This window comes from Bos taurus, chromosome 29 (genome assembly GCF_002263795.3).
Source record: "Bos taurus isolate L1 Dominette 01449 registration number 42190680 breed Hereford chromosome 29, ARS-UCD2.0, whole genome shotgun sequence".
Classification (NCBI taxonomy): Eukaryota; Metazoa; Chordata; class Mammalia; order Artiodactyla; family Bovidae; genus Bos; species Bos taurus.
Window position 1 is genome coordinate 17,591,614 of NC_037356.1, and position 23,987 is coordinate 17,615,600.

The following is a 23,987-nucleotide window of genomic DNA, read 5'->3' on the forward strand; positions in this document are numbered from 1 at the left end:
AAGAAAAAAAACAGGTTTTTAAATTCTATTTGGCCTTTTCCCATTGAATTTAGAAGAAAGGTATTTTTCATCCAAGAGGAGGATATATAGCTAAACCTAAAGGGTGGATAATTTGGAGTCAGAAAGATCACTGACTTTGGGAGTTTGCATCCTGACGGTTCTAGCAGGTACATGTATGAGTTTGGATCAGCCATTTACCCTGTACAAGCTCAGGTATAATTTTCCTCACAGACTTGATATGGTAATTATATGAAAGTGTGTGTGTGTTTAAAACCATAAAATGCTACCCAGATTTTTTTAACTCTGTTTTTAGTCTTCATTGACGTACAGGTACATGGACTTATGGCAGATTGTAAACTCAGAATTCATATGCAGCAAATAATCGTAAAAAGGCATGCATACGTGAATAATCTATTTTCCAAGTCTCATTAGATAACTTCTCTTAGCTTATTTCCTAATGAATTTCTGTGTGCACTGTATGCACCTAACTCAGAATCAAACATTTGGAAAGAACTGCAGAGCCTAGAGTTGGAAGTCATAGGAGACACTAAGATGTCAGGGTCAGACTTCTGCCCAAAGCAGTGGGATCTGTGTGCCTTGGCAGCCTCTTGGGAAAGAGCTCAGTACCCCACAAAACAGCTCATTCCATTTCTGAATCTAATTGGTTGCTTTTGCTGAGCTAAAATCTGCTTTCCTGGAACGTTAATCCTTGGGTTTAGATACTAAGTTTGAGTTGTTGTTGTCTAGTCAATAAGTTGTATCTCTTTTGCAACCTCATGGACTGTAGCCCTCCAGGCTCCTCTGTCCATAGGATTTCCCAGGCAAGAATACTGGAGTGGGTTGCCATTTCCTTCTCCAGGGGATCTTCCCAACCCAGGGATTGAACTCATATCTCCTGCATCAGCAGGATTTTTTTTTTTACCACTGAGCACCTGGGAAGCCTTGGGACAGCATAAAAGGGACAATTATGGCTTCCATATGACTTGTTTCAACCATGGGATAGTGAGATAAATTCATTTGTTTAGTCAGCAAATATTATCTGAGCTTATTCTACATGCCACAAACTGTGCTAGTTGCTAAATAAACAGTAGTGTCCTGAATCCTTGCTTTCATGGAATTTACAGTGTGTTAGAGAAGATATTCCAGTGATAAGTAAACAAATGTATTGTTTCAAAATGTGACCTATGTTCCAAGGTGGCACTAGTGTTCAAGAACCAGCCCACCAATGCAAGAGACCTGAGAGACATGGGTTCGATCCCTAGGTCAGGAAGACCCCCTGGAGGAGGGCACGGCAACCCACTCAAGTATTCTTGCCTGAAGAATCCCCATGGACAGAGCAGCCTGGTGGGCTGTGGTCCATAGGGTCACAAAGAGTCAGACATGACTGAACCGACTTAGCACGCACACACACATAAAAGTTGTAAAGAATAGGACAATTGTAGATAAGCTTGCTAGAGGAGGCATTTCTGAAAAGATGGTATTTAGCCGTAGACCTGGAAGATAAAAGAGAGAAACTATTTTAAAACATTCGTGACGTCAGTTAATTTGATTTGGCCTTTAAGCCTTGATACTATATTTTGTGGTGCAAGAATCACAAATATTCACAGGCCTGAAACCTGGATGCAGTAATAGTTTCCAAGGCTGTTAGGAATCATACCTGCAGTGATCTTTGAGGAACCAGATAGAATTGTGATGGTAATTAACATGATGGCTGGGCATCAAAAAGAACAGTGATAGAATACTGAATGAGAGAAACCCCAGTTTCTGGCCCCAGTGCCACCAGTAGCTTAACTGTGGAACATTAGGCAAGTAAGATCATCCTTGTGGCCTCCAGTTATTTCAGCTGCAGAGCTATCATGTTAAAGTAGGTCAGTTCTAAGGATCTGTCTCTTAATCTTCTATGAATCTGTTGGACATAGTCACTAACAATAATTGATTTAGAGTCTGACTTTTAGATTTTCTTTTAGTACATACTTGGTCTCTGCAAACGTATAATAAGGTTGTTTAACAGTAGACTTAAGTGTGTTCAATGTGTGTGTATGTGAGGTAGAAAGGGTTCCTTCTCAAGGCATCAAACATATATTCTTCCTTATCTTTTTGAGTCTCCAGGAGTGTATTTCCAAACTGTCACACTCATTCATTCTTTTCTCTCACAGTTGATTACATAATGAGTATCTGATTGAAGCCAAACACTTGGCCACTTATATAACAGCCTAGTAATTTCCCATCTTTGACTCAGTACTTAACATTTTACCAATAAGTGAACAAACAACAAGTACTGATATCTGATAAGGATGATGAAAAGCCAAAACTAGGGACTTCCCTAGTGGTCCAGGGCTTGAGAAATCATGCTTCCACTGTAGGGAGCGCAGGTTCCATCTGTAGTCAGGGAACCAAGATCCCACCTGCCTCACAGCATGTCCAAAAAGGGGGGTGCCGGCGGGGGGCAGTATGCCAAAACTAAACTGTTGCTTGTAGGCAGCATCAATGGAAAAAAACTTTTAAATGTTAACTTGTCAGCTTATATGTGAATATCCAAATTCTACACAGAAACAGCATTGTATAATTCTGTGTATAATGAATAAAGGTATGGATTTAATACTTAAGGACAGACTATTCTGTTATAGGACTTAATCTGTGAGTTAAAAGGTGATCTGAGGGTGTTTATTTTCTCTTGAATAACCAGTTTCCAATGAGGGAAAAAATCAGATTCTGCTTTCCCAAGATTTCCAAACATTTCCTCAGAATAGTAACTCAAGTAAGAATGTATTCTAAAACTTAGGAATGTTTTTTCCATCATTAATTCCCTTTCTTGTTTCAAATTTTGAAGTAGGTGGAGAAAAATAGTTACTTTCCATCTGCTTATCCTCCTGCCTGGGGAAGTTGTGCTGTCAATTTTTTTTTTTTTTGGTGGGGGGTGGCTGTGGGTAGGAGGGTCTGACAAGAACTTAATTGTGTAAGTGATCTATTCCAGATCTAGACACAGCTCTCCCAGCCTCTGACCGAGCCCAGAGACTCTGTCACAGAACAGCAAAGGGACTGTTTGACCTTTTGTTCCTCTAAAACGGGATTGGCCAGAAACATCCCTCTACAGAGCTGTACGTTTATATTCTCTGTAAATTGAATGTAGACGTTCAAGCATGACTGAACAGGCACTGAAGATGCAATTGGTGAGATGGATTAACTCTACCCTTCTTTAAATCTCTTACTTCAGATAATTATAGATGAAAGATGCTTATTTGAATTGGATTGCTATTTATTCATGTATTTATTTTAGTAAGTGGTGAGGCAAGAACATAAAAATGCAGAGTTGAAAGACAGATTGGCCTGGATTGAATTGATAAGAAATGTCTGGGGTTTTTTGGCTTCTGATCAATATTTGTATTCAGTCTGCAATCTAAAGTATGTATAATAAAAAGAAAAAAAAAGAAGTGGGAGTAATATCTGATTGTAGTTCTTCCCAGTTTATATTCCAATTAAAAGATAGAAAAAGCTGGACTTCCCTGGTGGTCCAGTGGTCAAGAATCCTCCTGCCAATGCAGGGGACCACAGGTTCAATCCCTGGTCCGAGAAGTTGCACATGCCACAGAGCAGCTAAGCCAGTGCCCCACATCTACTGAACCCACTCAACCCAACCACGGGGCCCACATGCTGCAAGGGAGGAAGCCCCTGTGCCCTAGGGCATGCAACAAAGGAAGCCACCACAATAAGAAGCCCCCACACCACAACTAGCTAGTACTCTATACAGCAACAAAGACCCAGTGCAGCCAAAAATAAAGTACCTATTTAAAAAAAATGGAAAAAGCATTAAGGAAAGAATGGAAACCATCCTTAATCACCCTGAGCCAAAATGATTCAGTAGGATTTCTGTAAGATGGATCTTGTTAGATCGTGGTCAGCACCCCTCCAGAAATTGAGACATTCCACCGTTGACAGGAGCCCTAGACTGCCCCTTGGGTCAGCTAAGACTCCAGCTGGCTCCTGTAAAGTTTGGTTTGGAATCCAGTGGATTTACATCCATTATTAATACAGTGTGTTGTAGTTTCTGGAGAACTTTTATAAGGAAATCTGGAGTTTAGATGGTTTTTAAACTGCCGTTCAGGCAGCTAGTCACTGAATTAACAGATTATGACTCTTCAACTACATCTTTCAGTTCAGTTCATTTCAGTTGCTCAGTTGTGTCCTACTCTTTGCGACCCCAGGGACTGCAGCACGCCAGGCTTCCCTGTCCATCACCAGCTTCCGGAGCTTACTCAAACTCATGTCCATCACGTCGGTGATGCCATCCAACCATCTCCTCCTCTGTCGTCCCTTTCTCCTCCTGCCTTCAGTCTTTCCCAGCATCAGGGTCTTTTCCAGTGACTCAGTCTTTGCATCAGGTGACCAAAGTACTAGAGTTTCAGCTTCAGCATCAGTCCTTCCAATGAATGTTCAGGATTGATTTCCTTTAGGATGGACTCGTTGGATCTCCTTGCAGTCCAAGGGGATCTTTTCCAACACCACAGTTCAAAAGCATCAATTCTTCGGCACTCAGCTTTCTTTATAGTCCAATTCTCACATCCATACATGACTACTGGAAAAACCATAGCTTTGCCTAGACAGACCTTGGTTGGCAAAGTAATGTCTCTGTTTTTTAATATGCTGTTGAGGTTGGTCATAACTTTTCTTTCAAGGAGCAAATGTCTTTTAATTTCATGGCTACAGTCACCATCTGCAGTGATTTTACTGTTCATAATTGTTATTTGTAATACAGCTATCATGTGGGCATTGTTTTATAGTTTACTATATTTTTTTTAACATATCCACAATGGATTATGGACCTCATTCCTTTGTAGCTTACTGTGCCAGAAATTTGTTTGGTTAGATTAGCTTGTTTGTTAACGGAAATTGGTTATTAGGAATTCCTAATAATGCTGGAGAGTAAGACTACAAATAAAGCTCACCACTCTCAGCCCCCAGAGAAAACTGAAAGCACAAAACTTTATTTATAGTCATCAACGAATCTTGCATCTTAAGCCCCAGTGCAGAGCACACTGGCCTCTGATTTCCTTGTTCTGTACAGGAAAAAGAAAGTTAAGAATGTGATGGAAAATGATGCTTGAGCCCACATACATGGTAGTAAAGATTGAAAATGGAATATAGCGTCCCAGACCCAGCAGTGTACTTACGCTCACTGTGTGTTTTCTCTGTTTCATGTCTGTGTGTGTATTTTTCCTACCTTTCTCTTGGGATCATCTTAGAATATACATAGGAAGGTAGATGAAAGAGCTTTGATAGGAATTATTAATATCCTCCACAGAGTGACCAGCCTTTGATATTTCAAGATGATACTCTGAGAATAGAAACTTGGTGGGTCCTTGTAGCAAAGGGTTTTTTTTTTTTCCATGCTAAAAATACATATATATACAGTGAGAACTGTATTTCTCAGAACCTGGTTTTTGTCACGTGCAGAATGTTCTCTGCACACTGGCTAAACAAGAACTGCTAGTTTGCTGTTTTCCAGTGGTCCCAGATTTGAAAAATCTCTTCGTCTGTCCGTCCCCCTGTATATAATATATAAATTATTCGCCTCTGTATTTTTCCAAGTTTCTAATTAACCCACTGAAGCGTCAGTGAGTAAAAACTGTCTATCTTAAGACTTTTTAAAAAATTTTATTTATGCATGCATTTTTAGTTGTGCTAGATCTTCATTGCTGTTCAGGCTTTCCTCTAGCTGCAGCGAATGGGGGCTCTTCCCTTGCTGCGGTGTGTGGGCTTCTCATTGCAGCGGCTTCCTTTTTGCACAACATGGGCTCTAGGGCACACGGGCCTCAGTAGCTGTGGTACGTGGGCTCAGTTGTTGTGGCTTCCTGGGCCCTAGAGCACATGCTCAGCAGTTGTGACACACGGGCTTTGTTGCTCAAGGCCTGTGGGATCTTCCCGGATCAAGGATTGAACCCTGATCTTCTGCATTGGCAGGCAGATTCTTTACCACTGAGGCAACAGGGAAGCCCAAGAGATAGCTTTTTTTTAAAGCCTTGGAGAAATCTTGATTGTGACCTGATAGTAACAGAACCTGCTTCTCCATGGCATGCAAATATAATAAATTAGAAACCACCTCACACTTCCTTCTCCTCAGCCATCTCTTCTCCAGAATAGACTCTGTAGCTGCTCAGTTGGGACAGTCTGTCCTTCCCCGAAGGGCTGCACCCCTCCCTAGGGTGTTCACCAGGCAGTGTATCCTGAAAGCGGGCCTTTCTCTTGGTCGAGGAATGCTTCCCTGCACCATCCACTTAGCTGCTACCCAAGCGCCCTGTGACGCCAGTCGTGACGTTAGAAGGGCTTAACATCTCAAGTGCCTCCTTCCTGTCATCTTATGTAGCCTATAGTGATTGTTCCTCCTCCTGTTATCTGTCATGCTGTGGAAGAAGCTCAGTTAATAGTGTCACAGTGTTCACAACAGTCCCAGCCCCCTTTGCAGAAATGGACTTGGGTCAGCTATGAATTTGCTGTTGAAGAACAGTAAGTTCTTTCACCGAAGATTTCTACCACTATTACATTTTTTTTTTTTTTTTGCATTTCCCTAACAGGCAGGAAATGGCAACCCACTCCAGTATTCTTGCCTAGAGAGTCCCATGGACAGAGGGGCCTGGTGGGCTGCTGTCCATAGGGTTGCACAGAGTCGGACACGACTGAAGCGACTTAGCATGCATGCATGCATTGGAGAAGGAAATGGCAACCCAGTCCAGTATTCTTGCCTGGAGAATCCCATGGACAGAAGAGCCTGGTGGGCTGCTGTCTATGGCGTCGCACAGAGTCAGGCATGACTGAAGTGACTTAGCAGCAGCAGCAGCAACAGGCAGGAAGTGATGCCTTATACAGTTAGGGTACAGCTGGCCAGTGATCTCTTGAAATGTAATTTCCATCTACATCCTCCATTACAGGTTTCTGCATCAGGAAACTGTGGGGTCAGATTCCTGCCAGAAAATGTGCTGGATGTTTGGCGTCCTGGAACGGGTATTAGATGTAGAGGGAGAAGACTATGGTTTGTGTCTGACATACTGCATACTAGCTGTGGAACCTTGAGCAGGTTATTTTATCTCTGAGTTTGTGTATGCATCTGCAAAATGAGGATAATATTTAACATACAGTGTTGTGTTTCATAAATTGAAAACACTACACAAATGTAAAATCTCCAAAGGGAATCCCTTTCAAAACAAACAAACAAAAAATCTGTATGAACAAAGGTATTTATTGCATGTTGAATGAAATATTTTATAGCCATAGAAATTATAAGAAAAAGTGTGTTAAAAAGAAATTTTAACTGTACTTTGGAATTACAACAATGTAAAAGCTATGTCCATGGACTAGAAGTGTATGGGGGAAAATGGAATCAGCTGTTTCAGGATATGGGATGGAGTGACTTTTCTCTCAAAACGTCTTTGGTGTATTCAGTTCAGTTCAGTAGGCTCACTGTGCTGGGTGTGGTGCTCCATTCTGTGGATACAGAGATAAATAGGAGGTGCTCCCATGACTCAGGGATTCCCCTTTAGTATAATCTTTGCCAAAGCTGATTATGTGTAAGAATCACCTGGGAAGCTTATTAAAAATTCAGGTTATCCTGGTATCACCCTGGAAAGTCTGTTTCACCCTAAAAGGTCTAGGATGGAACAGCCCACAATTTGCATTCTTTTAACAGTCATCCTGAATAATTCTAATTGTTCAGTCACTCAGCCATGTCTGACTCTTCGTGACTCCATGGACTGCAGCGTGCCAGGCTTCCCTGTCCTTCTCTATCTCCCTGAGCTTGCTCAGACTTATGTTCGTTGCATCGGTGACGCCATCCAACCATCTCATCCTCAGTTACACCCCATTTTCATGCCCTCAGTCTTCCCCAGCATTAGGGTCTTTTCAGTGGGTTGGCTCTTGGCATCAGGTGGCCAAAGTATGGAGCTTCAACTTCAGCATCAGTCTTTCCAATGAATATTCAGGGTCGATTTCCTTTAGGATGAACTGGTTTGATCTCCCTGTTGTCCAAGGGGCTCTCAAGAGTCTTCTCCAGCACCATAATTTGAAAGCATCAGTTCTTAGTTGCTCTGCTTTCCTTATGGTCCAGCTCTCACATCTGTACCTGACTACTGGAAAAACCATAGCTTTGACTCTACAGACCTTTGTCAGCAAATTGAAATTTCTGCTTTTTAATATGCTGTCTAGGTTTGTCACAGCATTTTTTCTAAGGAGCAAGCATCTTTAATTTCGTGGCTGCAGTTAACTGTCCGCAGTGATTTTGGAGTGCAAGAAAAGAAAGTCACTGTTCCCATCTTCTTCCCCATCTATTTGCCATGAAGTGCTGGGACCAGTTGCCATGACCTTAGTTTTTTTAATGTTGAGTTTTCAGCCAGCTTTTTCACTCTCCTTTTTCACCTTCATCAAGAGGGTGTGATCCACACAGTCAAAGGCTTTAGTGTAGTCAGCAAAGCAGAAATAGATGTTTTCTGCAATTCCCTTGCCTTTTCTAATATCTGATGGATGTTGGCAATTTGATCTCTGGTTCCTCTGCCTTTTCTAAATTCAGCTGGAAGTTCTTGGTTCACATACTGTTGAAACCTGGCTTAGAGAATTTTGAGCATTACTTTACTAGCGTGTGAGATGAGTGCAATTGTGTGATAGTTTGAGCATTCTTTGGCATTGCCCTTCTTTGGAATTGGAATGAAAACTGACCTTTTCCAGTCCTGTGACCACTGCTGAGTTTTCCAAATTTGCTGGCATAATGAGTGCAGTACTTTAACAGCTCAGCTGGAATTCATCACCTCCACTAGCTTTGTTCATAATGATGGTTCCTCAGGGCCACTTGACTTTGCAGTCCCAAGATTTCTGGCTGTAGGTGAGTGATCACACCATTGTGGTTATCTGGGTCATGAAGATCTTTTTTGTATAGTTCTTCTGTGTATTCTTGCCACCTCTTAATATTCTTGCTTCTTCAGACAACTATTTTGCCTTGTTGCATTTCTTGGGGATGGTTTTGGTCATTGCCTCCTATACAACATTAGGAGCCTCCATCCATATAGTTCTTCAGGCACTCTGTCTGTCAGCTCTAACCCTTGATCTACTTCCACTGTATAATCATAAGGGATTTGATTTATGATTTAGGTCATATCTGAATGACCTAGTGGTTTTCCCTACTTCTTCAGTTTAAGTTTGAGACTGGAGTAGGTTGTCATTTCCTTCTCCAGGGGATCTTCCCAACCCAGGGACTGAAACCATGTCTCCTACGTTGGCAGGCAGATTCTTTACCACTGAGCCACCTCTTGCATCTCCTGCATTGGCAGGCGGATTCTTTACTTCTGTGTCACCTGTGAAACCCGAATGATTCTAATATAGATGGTTTAATATCACACTATTAGTGTGAAACCTTCAGTGAGGTCTTAATGTTTTTACAGTAAAAAGTAATAATTACACAGATCTGCTCATTGAAGAATTTGACCGTTCTGTCTGGACCTTTGAGCTGGCTTCTGTGCCTCTCTATCAAGGACTGGACAGCCAGCCCACAGAAGGCTGTGGCCCTGGAACCCATGAGGCCCAGACCCTGCCGCACCTCTCAACCTCTCCCTCTCCCTCTCTTCCTTTCTATTCCACTACCTCTCCTGTGTTTTTCTCTGTGATGTGTTTCTCTCCCACTCTGATTCCTCCTTTGCCTGTAATAAAGTGACATCCAGGTGCTTCCCCTTCCTTTCTCCACCCCTGCCCCCAACCACACATGTCACCTTTATTGAAAAAAACCCAGCTCACTAACCCAATTCACTAACTTGTGCTGGAAGGCTCTTGTATCGGGTTAATGTTTCTCAGAAAGCGTAGGAGTGGGCTATTCATGGATCAACAACCACAAAAATACGTATGGAAACTTTCGGGTGTTTATTTTGACTGTCATTTCACTCTTGATTAACTTTTTTCTCATGGGTTGGCAGCCCTCAACAGAGTCCTGTCCTGCCTGTCGAGCTGGAGTGTGCCCTGCACCCTGGCTGAGCGCTGCCTGTCTCCACATGCCTGTGATAGGGCTTGGGTGGCTTTCTCAGCTACACACCTGTCGCCTCTTAGTCACCCAGATTCAAGATATTAACAACTCTAACCACGCTCTCCGAGGCCATGGGGTTTTATTTCAAGAGTGGTGACACTCCAAAATGCAGCTAGGATTGCTGCATTTTCATATGTTTGTATTACTGGTGTTAGTATTTGTAGTACTTGCATCTCAGGATACCAGGGGTTGGCCAGCGGTTTCCAGACTCCCTCCCTCCTACCATACGCAAGTACCAGTCGTCTCACGCTGTCGTTTTTCTTCTTTGTCAGAACATGAGCTTCGTGAGAAGGAGAGGGCATTTATCTTTGTGTGTCTAGTGCTTTGGAGAGTATGTGGAACATAGTGAGTACTCATTAAATAACCCTTGAATGAATTAGGTGTCCAAAAACAAAAAAGGGAAATGTGTCCACTAGACAAAAGGGAAATATTCCTTAAAATATAACTCCCAAACTGGTTTTCTCCCCTAAATGTCTCTAAAATCTTGCATAAATTGAACTTTTAAATTAACCTTTTCAGCCTTGCCTGAACATAGAGCAAAAACTCAGGAATGAGAAGTAACTATGAGTTCAACTCCTAATTTGTTGTTGAAATCTGTTACTGAATGTGAATTTCAAGGGCATCTCTCCGATACTGCTTCCAGAGTACAGTGAGTTAGTAGGCTTCTCAAGAGCCTCTCCATGCTGTTCATCATTTCATAGCCAGCACCTTGCCAAGCGCCCTGTACCTAGTAGGTTCCTGGTGAATATTTGTTGAATGAATGTATTTGATTGATGGAAGAAATTCAGAGGCAAGTCCTAAGATGAACTTACGGAAAGTCACTCATATTTTCAGTTAGTGGTTTTCTCCACCTTGCTCTCTAAATCTAGACAAGTTTCTTGTCTAAAAATGGAAGGAGCTACTGCTTACATCATCTAATTGAACAAACGTTAATTGATGCCTACTCTTGTGCCTCTCTGTGAGGCACCCGAAGACAAGCAAAACCTAAGCCCTTTCTGTTTGTCCCTTATAGTTAGCTGATCATTTCTCATGCTCTAACCTTGCCCAGATGCCACTGTAGACACCCGCTTATCTGTTTCTCTCCCCAGAAATAGCTTGAACTTCTTAATAAGACCTTGATCTTACCTCAGTATTCCTATGCTGAATTTGTCATACATAGTAGGTTCTCAGAAAATCTTTATTGAGAACTGAGTAACAAACAAGTATGTGAAACCCCTAAATTTTATATATACACATATATATATGAATATAAACATATTTTGTATTTGAATAGAAATACATGCCTTCCTAAGTATTCTCTGAACTTCAGATGATAAATACTGGATATGTCCTGAAAGAACAAGATTGGTGTTTGTGTCTCTGTTAAACATCGTTCAAGGTATCTAGTTAGTTACTGAACCCATCTTTCACCTGAGAATCCCCCACCCTTATACTAGCCAGTGGGTGGCCCACCAACGGCGGGGGGACATGAGCTTCCCTTGCTGATAGGGTTAGGGGTAGATACCTGACCCCAAGTGGACCAGTCTCTTTTCCTCTTAGGAAATTGGGGTTGAGAACACTAGAGAGCCTGGACTGGTTGCTTGAACCAGGAACACACAAACTTAGGAGCCATAATACAAACATGTACCATAAGAGACAGAGAAAGCAGTTTGCAGAGAGAACTAAAGGCAAAAACTCAGAAATGAAAAACCATATGGCCTGTGAGAGAGACACACACACACACATACAAACTGGCTGCCTAGTTCTTGCTATATTTAGTCCTTGGTTGCTGTTCTTCCTGAGGCCACATTCAACTTTTTCTTGGGTTCCATGGGATATACCTTTTTTTTTTTTTAAACCAGTTAATTCCCTGTAGGGGCATAAGCAAATTTAAAATGGATATCTGCTTTTACAACTAAAGACACTAGTAAACTAGTAGAAAAAAATTCTTGTTATTCTTTGTCTCATTACCTTTTTGTCACACTTACATATTATTTCAGAATATTTGTTGATCAGGAAATTATTTAGATGAGGAATTCCTAATAAATAAGTTGCAGTAGGAGGGTGATGACTTCTTTGCTTTTCAAGTTTTTTGATCCCCTAAATCACAAAAACAGAAATGAATGGAGACTTATTTACAGAGGGGATTGGATGCATATGAGATATTTTTTGAACTACAAAATTGAATTAAAGAGATTTTGAAGAACCAACACATTTGGCAGCTTCCCAAGACATCTATTTTTGAAGATTCTGCTTTCCAGAACTGTTGAAGAATGGCTTTTGTCACGGGCCTTAGCTGTGTTTCAGACTAGCCAAAACTGAAAAGTGGGAAGAGACTAAATAAAGCGTGTGTGTGCCTAGAGCAGCTCAGACCCTGCTTTTGGGCTGGCATAAACACTGACAGCCAGATCCCTCAAAGTAAGATAAAGACTTTGTTCTGCAGAAACGGTTCCAAATACGAAGTTATAATGATGTCTGCCAACGTGTTCTCACTACTCTAGGAAAAGAAAACAACAACAACAAATACGCTTCCAGCTCTTCTCTCAGTGGACCCTCTGGACCTTGGAGAAGCTTGCGTGTAATTTCACTGCAGCTACTTTCTTTTTTTAGTTAATTGTGTTACATGTGCCTCATAACTTCTAATCCCAGCGGGGCTGTCATTTAGAAGGGGGCTGGGGGGAAGGCTGCTTTAATTCTGGCTTTTGTTTCAGCCACTAAATGTAATGCCACATGATTGTTGACCCAACAGTAATCCAGTTAAAAAACAGTCTTCAGAGTTACTGCATCATCAAAATTAACCCTGATTACATCAAATTATGTTGAAACAGACCACAGCTGTTTGCCCTGTTGAAGCAACTGCTCAAGAGCTCATCCAGAAGATACATCTGGGTGTCAGGAAAATACATTTTGGGTTTTATTTTTGTTCTCAACGTAAATGGAGGAGGGAAACTCTCTATTCTGCCCAGAGTGCTTGGTGGGAGCTGAAAACCTTGTGATTCTCCAGATTCAAAAATCTTCTTAATTCCAGAAATGAAAGAGAAAAAAAACCCTGAGGTTTTCTGTTTCAGTTTTCTATAGGAAGGATGTAAGAAGGAAATCCAAATCTGTTGGGCATTATTCTTGTCAGCAAAAAGAAGTGGAACTGACTACAGAGAAGGACAGTGGGATTTTCTGTGGAGGGCTGTATGTACTGGTGTTCTGGGCTGGCTCATGCCAGCCTGTGAGAAGGGATTGTTAAATTATGGAAAATTTTGCAAGCTGATTGCTAAAGAATAACATTGAAATTAAATTATCATTAAAAGTGGAAAATAACAGGTATTGGAGAAGATGTGGACAGCTTGGAATCCTCATACACTGCTGCTTGAAATGTAAAATGGTGTAACCACTGTGGGAAACAGAGAGTTCTATAAAAAGTTAAACGCAGGGTCACAGTGTGACTTAGCAGTTTGACTCCTAGCTGTATAGTGAAGAGTGTGAAAACATAGATTCACACAAAAACTTGTACATGAATGTTCACAGCAACATTACTCATAATAGTCCAAAAGTAGAAACAACTAAAATATGTATTAACTGATGAGTATACATAAGTAAAACATGGTGCATGGCTATACTGGAATATTACTCAGCCATAAAGAGGAATAAAGAAAAACTGATGTCACAACAGGAATGAACCTTGAAAACATTGTACTAAGTGAAAAGTCAGACACAAAAGGCCATGTGGTATATGAGTCCGATTATATGAAATGTTCAGAATTGGCAAATCCATAGAGACAGAAAGTAAGTTAGTGGTTGCCAGCAAATGCTGTTGGGGAAATGAGAAGTGACTGCTAATAGATGTGGAGTTTCTTTTGGAGTGATGAAAATGTTTTAAAGTTAGATAGCAGTGATGGTAGCACAACTCAAGAATATACTAAAAACCTGTACACGCTTTTAACCTGTACAGGTTAAAAGCGTGATACTTCTGGTATGTGAATGATACTTTAATTTAAAAACTAACCAGAATTCATCAGTTACTAATTATTTTGATACATTTTACTATTTGCTTTTGGCATTATGTCTATTGTATCTTTTTGATGGAAGTACTAAAGGTGTATTACTGTGCATTTTTTAACTCTGTATTCAAAGACATGAAGTTGATAGCTTAAAATCATTAATAGTTGGGGAGAAAATTGTGGGGAGGTTCATATTTGCTGCACAAAAATTGTCACATACTACAAATCAAGGCTACTGCTGACCCTACCAGAGAGCCAGGTTTTAAACTTTTACCAGCCCATCACTGGTTGTATGGGTCCAACCGTCATCTTGGATAACTGGTGGAATTAGTTAGATAATCTCCTGTGGCATTTGGATCCCCAGCAAAACAAAGACTAACAAATCCGCACAGCAACTCTGCCTGCATTTGGTGCAGAAGAAAGGCATTTCTGGTCCACCGTGCTATGAAACCCAGCTTGAGTCAGGGAGAATGGTTCCTCTGGCCCCTGCTAGTACTGTTGGTACAGGTGACAGCACCCTGTCGAATTGTCAGAACGAGGCCAGACACCAGATCAACCACAAATGATTTTAATTATTAGTCCCAGACAGGGGGGTTTCTGGGGAATCTGTACCACAGATTTGGAAACCGAGGGTTAACAAGTGAAACTTCAAAGAATTACCTCCAGCTGCTCAGCCCCTCCCATCAGGCCAGTCCCTCTGGGTTTAAGCACTTCTGCTGGTTACAGGTACCTTCTCAGATACTGTTATCCGGTGTGGATGATCCGAGAGTACTGGATGCCCCAAGGGTCCATAGCTCTCACTTGTCATCCTTAAGGGCTGGTTCCTTCATTCACAAATGTTTACTGAACATCTATTTTATGCCTGACATCATGCTTGGAGGTTCTGGGGATACAAAAAAAAAAAAGGAAAACGCAGTCCAGCCTTCAGGGAACTCACAGTTCTTTGACAAGTAAACAGGAACTTTTTACAGTACAGTGTGATAACCCAGTTTATACAGGTGCAGTGTGACCCTTAAGAATGAACAACTGTTTTGGGGGTTAGATACATGAATTTTAGGGAAAGGGGTCTTGAAATAATCTGTTCAAGGCCTAATTCAAGGTAGAAGGACTCTGAAGGAGGTAAGGGGTCATCTTGCAAAGTAGGGTTTGGAGTTCTAAGGCACTTTGCCAGGGACCTTGACAGCCTTTGTTCTTCCAAGAATTTGGTACCTGATTTTGCAGCCTGATCTGGGGGTAGTGTGATGTCACCACCATGGCAGCAGAGATGTCCCAGGAACCTAACTGCCCTAAAGCAATTAGCACAGGTTCTTATTCTTTACAAAGGAGAAATTGGGGAACAACTTGCTCAAACTTTTCTCTTTAAGAAAGCTTACTTCCAGAATGTCTCCCATTGGGTATAACAGGGAGGAAACCCAGTTAGGTCTTCAACCACACTCCAAGCTCACTTTCAGATCTCAGTCCCACCCAAATGCTGAAAGTTGATTTGAGTAGGTCAGATTAATGTGATGGAGGGAAGCAAGTGGGCTCAAAGCACCTGGGTGTTAGAAAGGCTGCCAGCTCAACATGCCTGAGAAAGAAGTGTCCTGAAAGTCACCAGCTGAGGTGGCCCAGCTGGTTATACTGACCTTGACAAGCAGCAAGCAGAAATTAACCTGTCAACTAAACTGAAAGGGAGAAAAGGCAGAAGGGCTAGGACACAAACATCTGTTCCCACCCCCAGTCCGATCACTGACGTCAGGCTTGGCGTGGGCGGTATTAATCACCCGGTCTGGTGTGCAGTTGAGGACATCTCTCCTTCCAGCCCGCTCCTGGGAGCGTTCCACCAGCCATGCACCTGCCACCGGCCACAAAGCCTCAACTCCGAGACAGGCACGGATGCAGGCTGTCGCTGAGGACACTCAAAAGTCAGAGTGCGCCCTTTAGAACTCAGGCTCTGTGGGGGGAGGGGCGGGAGCGAAACGTGGTGCTCTGGCTTTCCTCCCAGGTGTGCGTTTCTCTAATCTCTGCAGTGCCCCTCCAGAGAAACCCTCCTTATAAGATGGGTCATTTCCTGGGGATTTAATGAATACAGAATTAACGGCGCTCCTTGCAGCGGGTCATTAATTCCCCCAGGAAATACCTGTGGTCTTTAATCAAAATTGCCTAAATTATAGACTAGTGATGCACGTCCTCTCGGGGGAAGGGGGGGACTGTCGTCCCAACTGGTTCCAATAGATGGCGCCGATCTTCATCTAAATAAATCATTCAGATGATTTGTTTTCCATCCCTCCCCAGTGAAAACCAAGGAGCATTAAAAAAAAAAAAAAAAAAAGGGCAAGGAATGGAGAGGACTTAGCAAAGGAATGGAGAGGACTTAGCAAAGGCCCGGACAGGAACGTCCTGTGCGAAGTCTGTTTCTAGGCCTGGCTTCTACCTATCTCAGGCCCAGAAGACTGAGCCACATGGGGATGCAGCCAAGGACCTCAGCAGCAGTCCCTCCACCCATGAGCAGCCCTAGCTAAGTACTGGCAACTGAGTAATGAAAAGATTGGGGAGCCGGGGGCGAGCACCAAGAAGAGCCCCTTCCTCTAACCTTTGGGGGAGGAGGGGTATGTTCAGAGAAGACTTCTGACGCTGATACTCTTGTATTTCAAGGCTCTCTCCTGTCATTGGCCTCGAAATGTTTCCACAGGAAATTGTAAATAAAATACAGGTGTGTGGCATCTTTAGCTAAACAAAATAAGACCCTCAAGAGTTTCTGGCCAAGTGCAGCCCAACTCCCAACTAATGGTTGCTGAACAGTCTCCCAGTCTGTCTTGAATCCTATAGCTATAAAAAGACACTTAACAGAAGACTACTCTTCTAAGGAAAGATAAGGCCTCCTGTGTGTATGCCTGACTTGCATCACAAACCTCAGCTGCAAACAAGCCATGCAGATTTCTCAGACTCTGCAATCCCTGAGTCTTGGCACCATGACTCAGATGTGAATGAAGTCAGAGGATTGCTTTATTTTGGTCAAGAGTCACCGCCTCCTGATTGATTTGGCAGGCTTTGAATATTTTGATATTTGTGTCAGGTTTTATAGAAGGTACTTAAAGCCAGAGGTTAAAATGGCTATAATTCTGGTGGTGGCCCTTGCATGTGTCTTAAGTATACCTCAGTTGAAAGGCTAAAAGGCCCTGGTACCCGAGATAGCCCGATTGTCCTGCTTTTACATGGATATCCAGCAGCACACCGGATAGTGAAGAAAATCAGTGAAAATTGGGTCCAGGGTTGCTGATTGCTAAACCCTCCCAGGTGCTTAGAAGAGCTAAGCATAGAATTAGCTTAGAATTAGCGTTTACAAACTGAAATGGTTGAGTTTTCCCCAACCCAACAAAGATCTGTAAAATCAGAAGGATGTCCAACAGCTTGCAACAGCTAGCTTTGCTGCACAGAGATCGGGAAATGAGCAAAGTAGCCTTAGTCTGATGTTTTCGGGAGTGCAAGATGCCCGCAGAAGTTCCCTATTGACATAACGGGTTTCTATCCACTCTTCAAAGAAACCGGGGCGAGGGTGGAGAGCCTAACCTTTTAACGCTGCTTGTAAAGGTACTTTGTGAGTTCAAAAGAGCCTTTAACCAAAGGTTTCCGGGTTTGCTGGGGGCTTTTTCCCCTTTTCCCTCCCCACAAAATGCTAGATTCATCAGGTATGTGCTTCTGCGTTCTCCATCTCAGTTAAGCCTTTCCACAACGCAGTAAGAGGCATCTGCATCATATGAGCCCCAGAGAGTTCTCGTAACTTGTGTCAGTAAGTTGGAGCGCTAAAAAATTTTGACCCCAGTTTCTTGCCCTACACCATCTTGCCTTCCAATTCACTATGAAATAGTATTTTTGACTCATTTTTGCCCCCTTGATTCTACAGATCGTAAGAATTTTCTACTGAATTGCTTTTCCCAGAGGCAGTGTGGAAGCCAGCAGAACTTTATTTTCTGATAATAGTGTGTTAGTCGCTCAGTCGTGTCCTACTCTTTGCAACCCCATGGACTGCAGCCCGCCAAGCTCCTCTGTCCATGAAATTCTCCAGGCAAGAATACTGGAGTGGGTTGCCAGTTCCTGCTCCATTCTGATAATAAGAGGACCCTAAATTAATGCGGACGTGAAAGCAGTTCTCCACTTTAAATAGATGAGCAGTACCACTCCCAACCCCGACCCATCCCTAGAATGAGAAAGTTGACTGCACTGCCAAGGCTTTAGGCTATCTGTGAAATGGTAATAATGCACCCCACTCAATTTGGAGATTCGTAACGAAGATCATGTAAGCAAGGAACGTACGCCCAGCCCAACACGTAGTAATCTTTTTTTTTTTTCTTCTCCCACCAAGGGGGTGAGAGTTAATGAAACTCTTGGAAAGCGAATCACTCATTTCAGCCAGAACCTGACCCACTGAAACCTGAAACGAAGGGGGAATGGACAGAGGAGCAGCCCTCGGGCCCCTGGCTGACGACCCTCTGTGAAAGGTCGATTCACCATCGAGGGCGCGCAGTCCCTGCCCATTACCCCACGCCCACCAAGGGCGCGGCCGCCTGCCCCGCTGACTGCCGGAGGCTTCGGAAAAAAGACCCCGGGGGGCGCGGCCGGCCGCGGGCGCTCCCGAGAGCCTTGGGTCCAGGGCGCGAGGCGGTGTCCGCGTCTCCGCAGGCGGCCCGCCCGGGGGCGCGGCGGGCTGTGGGCGTGGCGAGCGCGCGCCGCCCTTCCTGCCGGGGCGCCCCCGCCGCGGCCGGGCCGGGAGAAGGCGCGGGCGCGCGCGAGGCAGCCGGGCCGCGCCGCCTCGTCCTCGCCCTCGCCCTCGCCCCGCGGCCGCCGGCCGCCCCAGCCCCTCCCCTTCGCCGCGAGCCGCGCACCGCCGGCCGGCTGAGCCAGCGGCCCGCGCCCTCGTCCGCCGACCCCGCGGCGGGCTCCGGGCTGCCGGCAGCATGAGCGGCGGCGGCGGCGGCGACGTGGTGTGCACTGGCTGGCTGAGGAAATCGCCCCCCGAGAAGAAGTTGAGGCGCTATGTGAGTGCGGGCGGGGGCGAGGGGCGCTCCGCGGCCTGCCTACGGGCCGGGCTCCCCGGGAGGGTTCGCGGAGGCGCGAGCGGGGGTGCCGGGAGCGGCCGGCGCGCCCCGCGACCCGGGGCTGCTGCACACCTGTCACAGGTGCGCCGCCGAGGGGCGGGGCGGGCGGGCGGCCAGGTTGAGGCTGCGGCGCCTCCCCGGCCAGCCTCCCCGTAAACTAAACCCCGTATTGAAGTTTGTATTGATTGTTTTCATAGACCGTAAAGAGTTGATTCCCGCGGCCGGGGGGTCCGTACTGACCCCGAGCGGCTCCAGCCTGCGGGGCTCGGGGAGTGGGCGGGAAAGGGGGGACGTAGGCCGAGGGGCCGCGCGGCCGGGCCCCCCACAAAGGGCGACGCGCCTCCCACCCTTTCCCACCGCGCTTTCCCTGCCCGCCCCTCCCGGTGGCCGCCTGCTTCCTTCCAGTCCACAGCCGCTGCATCACGGGCAGCGTCAGCAGCATGTGCAGCCCTTGTATTAAGTGACTCATTTGTTTGTCCCCCTTCTTTGCCTTTATGCTGTATGTCTCTCACATGCATCCCCCCACCCCGCGAAGGTGACACTGCAGTTTGGTCTGCTACTACTGGCCCGGCTCTTGTGTTGTACAGCCCTTTGGCGTCTGGGGTCAGGAGAGATCAAGGGTCTCAGTTGCCAGGTGGTGCTAACCGACAGAGTTTACTGAAATTACCGGGACAGCCGCTCCCTTTTAAGTGAGAGGCTCCACTCCTGGGGAGGGTCGTGCAGCCTGGTGTGAGCTGTGAGTGGTCTGGTCCCCCTCCCCTCCCCCCCCCCCCCCCCCCGCCCCGGTCCCACCAGAAGATGCCTGGCTTGGTGGGGTCAAAGTACAAGATGATGCCAGTGACTGAGATTTGGCTGAAATCAGCCTTGGGTTATTCGACTGAGTTTGGAAATAGAAGTAAGGTCGCTAAAAGATGTCCGGGTCTCCCATCCTCTCCTCTTCCCTTGCTGTGAAATGCCGTTGTTAAACTGCCTGTCCGTGCTGGACTCTGGGATCGTTCCCACAGCATGGAAGTGAGCTGTTGCCTTCCAGCTGCAGTGCATCAAGGGAGCTCTGAATAGACCCTGCCCGCTGTCAGCTGCACCCGTGGCTGTCCACAGGGGGAGAGGCAAAAGCTTACCAGAGTTTCCTGTCTTGGCTCCCCAGATCAGAACCAAGGGACTTCTGGCCTCTGGATTGAGGAAGTGACATTCTGTTTTTCAAAGGAAGTGTTGTTGGGGAGTGCAAGTGAGTGTGTATGTAAATGAAATCAGGCTCTTATTTAGATCATCTGCTGGCGGAAAAAAAAGACTAAGGATTTAGCACATGACTTTCAAAAGTGGACACAGATTTTAAATATAGAAGGTATGAGACAATAAAGTGTTCATCTCAGTTTTAAAGCTCATTTTCAGAGATGTCCATGTAGCCAAAGAACTATAGTTGTTAAGAAAGAAGCTTTTCTCCTCTTGAGGGCCATATCAGTTCCTTAGCAAAGGTGCATTTTTATATTAGCTAAGAAGAGTAATTTGCTATTAATCTTTTCACAAGTATAAAGCAAACAAAATCTTCGGCCCCAAGAGCTTCAGAAGACTGTCAATCAAAGTGTAATACCATCCCTTACCAGAGCTAGTGGAATAAAGTATCCAATAAAAATGAGACTTAATTGTCAAGTTAGAACACTGCCCTAAACAACCTTGAAACTTTGTTTTTGAAACAGTTCGCAATTTGACACTTTATCTAATTGACTGTAGATGATGATGATGATGATCTATTTCTTGGGTATTTTTGTTTCCAAGCAACTTTAGTTCAAAATAACCGGGTTCAGAGGCTTTGGGGTCAAGCACCTTTTGCCCTCATTTGAAGTACTTGACAGCCTTAAGTCATAAGATGACTTCAGCCTTTTCGTTATCTCCCTCGTACTCCAGACCATAAGGCCAAACTGGTAGGTTTTCTTAGGCTAGGGTGTGATGTGTTCCATTGGTATGACTGGAAGTCTCCCCTACTGTGGATGTTCACTTGTCTTAATTGAAGCTGAGCTGGTTTGTGTAACCCTGTCTTCCTTTACATCTTCTTTTCTTTGGGGGTTTTGAGAATTTCTGTTTTAAGTTAGAACTCTGCCAGCTTCCTCTGTTCATTAGAGGCCCAAGTTCACTAGAACCAAAGTAGGAAATTTTCTAGCCCCATGACTAAACACACACCCCCAAACTGTTGCTTATTCTGTTATATATGTTAGCCATGTGATATTATAGATTGAGAAATCTTTATTATAAGACTGTGTTAGGAATCTGAAACAAAGCAAAAAGAAGTTTATGAAATAGATTACACCATTTAAAATTATTTTTTTAATCTACTTTTTAGTTAATTTGGGTTGGTGGTAGGTATAGGGGTTTTAAAAAAAAATCAACTTGAAGCTATGGAAAATGTATGTTAGTTACCAGGATTAACTTTAGGGATTCCTTCATTAATGTGTGGTCTAAGTTATCAATTGTAAGAAAGTTTAAAGGGTCTGTTCATTATTTGCTGTGTGCCCTCGAGGAATTACCAAAAAAATGACCTCTGGGAAATGGTGAGTATTACCTCGGGGGCGACATAGTATGGTTGCAGTGAGAGGCTGGCAGAAGGAACTGCCCTCCCATCATTCCACAGTCTGCATGTGTATGTGTGTGCATGCACGTATGCATGGATGTAAAGTTGAAACGATATCTTCTTGAGGAAAAAAAAACACGTTGACACACACTGCCCGGTTATTTTCTGTTGTTTTCACTGGGTTAAAATATTAGGGGAAAAGATAGGCAGCAGCACTGCCCCCTAGTGGCTGGTTTGGAGAAAATTGTGTATTGACGCTAAAGAACAACCTGAGTTAAGAAAACTCTTGTTTGTTCAGTAAGCTCATTTATTAAAAGATCTGTGTCCCAGAAACTGTATTAGATTCTGGGAATAGAAGTTAATCCATCCCTTCAGTCTTAGCGGACGACCTTGCCCACCCCTTCACAAAGAAAACCGAAGCTTTTAAGGGAGTACCTGTCTGTGCATACTGCAGTCACGTTTCTAAATTTACCTCTACTGTCCCATACCCACCACATCCTTACCCTGTGATTCCTTCTCCGTGCTAATATATTATTTCAAGAGTTTTATATAAGTGGATTCACACAGCATAACTCTGGAGGATTGCTCTTTTCATTCAGCGTGATTCACTGGAGATTCATCCACATTGTTGTACGTATCACTAGTTAGTCCATTCTTTTTCGCTGCTGGGTAATATTCCATGGCATGGATGTAAAACAGTTCATTTGTTTAGCCACTCACCCACTGGTTACCTTCTCTAACGGCCAGTGTTGTTGAATATCTTTTCATATGATTACTTGCCACCTGTATATACTCTTTGGTCAAATGTCTCTCTTCAAGTCTTTTGTCTGTTATCTATTTGGATTCTTTGTTTTTTTACTGTGGAGTTAAAAAAAATTTTTTTACATATATTTAAAATTATTTATTTATTTACTTTTGGCTGTGCTGAGTCGTTGTTGCTGCACAAGCTTTTCTCTAGTTGCGGCAAGCAGGGGCTGCTCGTCACTGTAGTTCGCGACTTCTCACGGTGGTGGCTTCTCTTGCTGCAGAGCACAGGCTCTCGGGCGTGAGGGCTTCAGCACTTGTAGCTCATGCACTCAGTAGTTGTGGCACACGGGCTCAGTTGTCCTGAGGCACGTGGGGTCAGACCTGTGTCTCCTGCATTGGCAAGTGGGTTCTTCACCACTGAATCACTGGAGAAGCTCTCCTGTTGAGTTTTGAGAGTTCTGTATATGCTCAAGCTATCAGTTCTTGTCAATACATAGTTTGCAAATATTTTCTCCCAGTCTGAAGCTTGTCTTTTCATCTACCAGACAGGGTGAAGAGGAGAAGTTTTTGATTTGGATGAAGCCCTTTTTAGCAATTTTTCTTTTTATGGGTTGTATTATTTTGGTCAAATACAAGAGCTCTGTCTAGCCCTGTTGCAGAGATTTTCTCTGTGTTTTTCCTTCCAAATATTTTGATTTTATATTTTTAACTTAAGTCCATGATCTAAGTTAATTGTTACATAAGATGTGAGACCTAGATTGAGATTTTTATTTTATTCATTATTTTCATTAATATTAATAGTATCATTATTACTTGGGAGTGGATGCTTGATTGCTCCAGCACCCTTTGTTAACAAGACTGTGCTGCCAGGCTCCTCTGTCCATGGGATTTTCCAGGCAAGAATAGGTAGCAAGTTGCCATTTCCTTCTCCATTTGTCATAAAGTAGTTGGGTATATCGGAGAAGGCAATGGCACCCCACTCCAGTACTCTTGCCTGGAAAATCCCATGGACGGAGGAGGCTGGTGGGCTGTAGTCCATGGGGTCACTAAGAGTCAGACATGACTGAGGGACTTCACTTTCCCTTTTCACTTTCATGCATTGGAGAAGGAAATGGCAACCCACTCCAGTGTTCTTGCCTGGAGAATCCCAGGGACGGGGGAGCCTGGTGGGCTTCCGTCTCTGGGGTCGCACAGAGTTGGACCCGACTGAAGTGACTTAGTAGTAGTAGTAGTAGTTGGGTATATTTGTGTTGGTCTGTTTCTGGGTTCTCTGTACTGATCCGTGGGTTCCCATGTGTCTATCCTTCTGCAATACTGCATACTGTTGATAACTCTAGCTTTTTGATAAGTCTTGAAATCTGGTACACTGATTCCTCCACTTTATTCTTGATCAGAGTGTTCTTAAATTTTTCTAAAATTTGACAGGTCATCACATCGTTAGAAAGCTTGAACAATATTGAAGTATAAATAAAAATTACCTGTAATCCGTTGACCTTGAATTTTTCTTTAAACTTGTCTTCTCAACAGAGATTGTGAATGTAACAAATATAGTTTAGTTCAATAATTTATCAAGCAGCCAT

At 43.9% G+C, this 23,987-nt stretch overlaps 1 protein-coding gene and 1 long non-coding RNA gene across 3 annotated transcripts in view; one reads left to right on the top strand and one right to left on the bottom strand.

Moving 5' to 3' along the window:
• Window positions 1-4: 4 nt before the first annotated feature.
• Window positions 5-22,336, bottom strand: LOC132344251 (uncharacterized). Its single transcript, XR_009493441.1, has 3 exons — window positions 20,216-22,336; window positions 12,019-14,905; window positions 5-1,493 (listed from the first exon to the last, which is right to left on the bottom strand). It is a non-coding gene; the product is annotated as an uncharacterized lncRNA (long non-coding RNA).
• GAB2 (GRB2 associated binding protein 2) overlaps window positions 18,765-23,987 on the top strand; it is a 184,771-nt gene continuing 179,548 nt past the window's right edge. Inside the window, exon 1 of one of the 2 annotated variants that reach the window (XM_024987410.2) lies at window positions 18,765-19,037. In XM_024987410.2, coding sequence (XP_024843178.1) covers window positions 18,957-19,037 — 81 coding nt within the window. In that variant the 5' untranslated portion in view covers window positions 18,765-18,956. The remainder of the gene's footprint in view (window positions 19,038-23,987) is intronic. The other variant, XM_059883233.1, reaches the window with a different exon arrangement.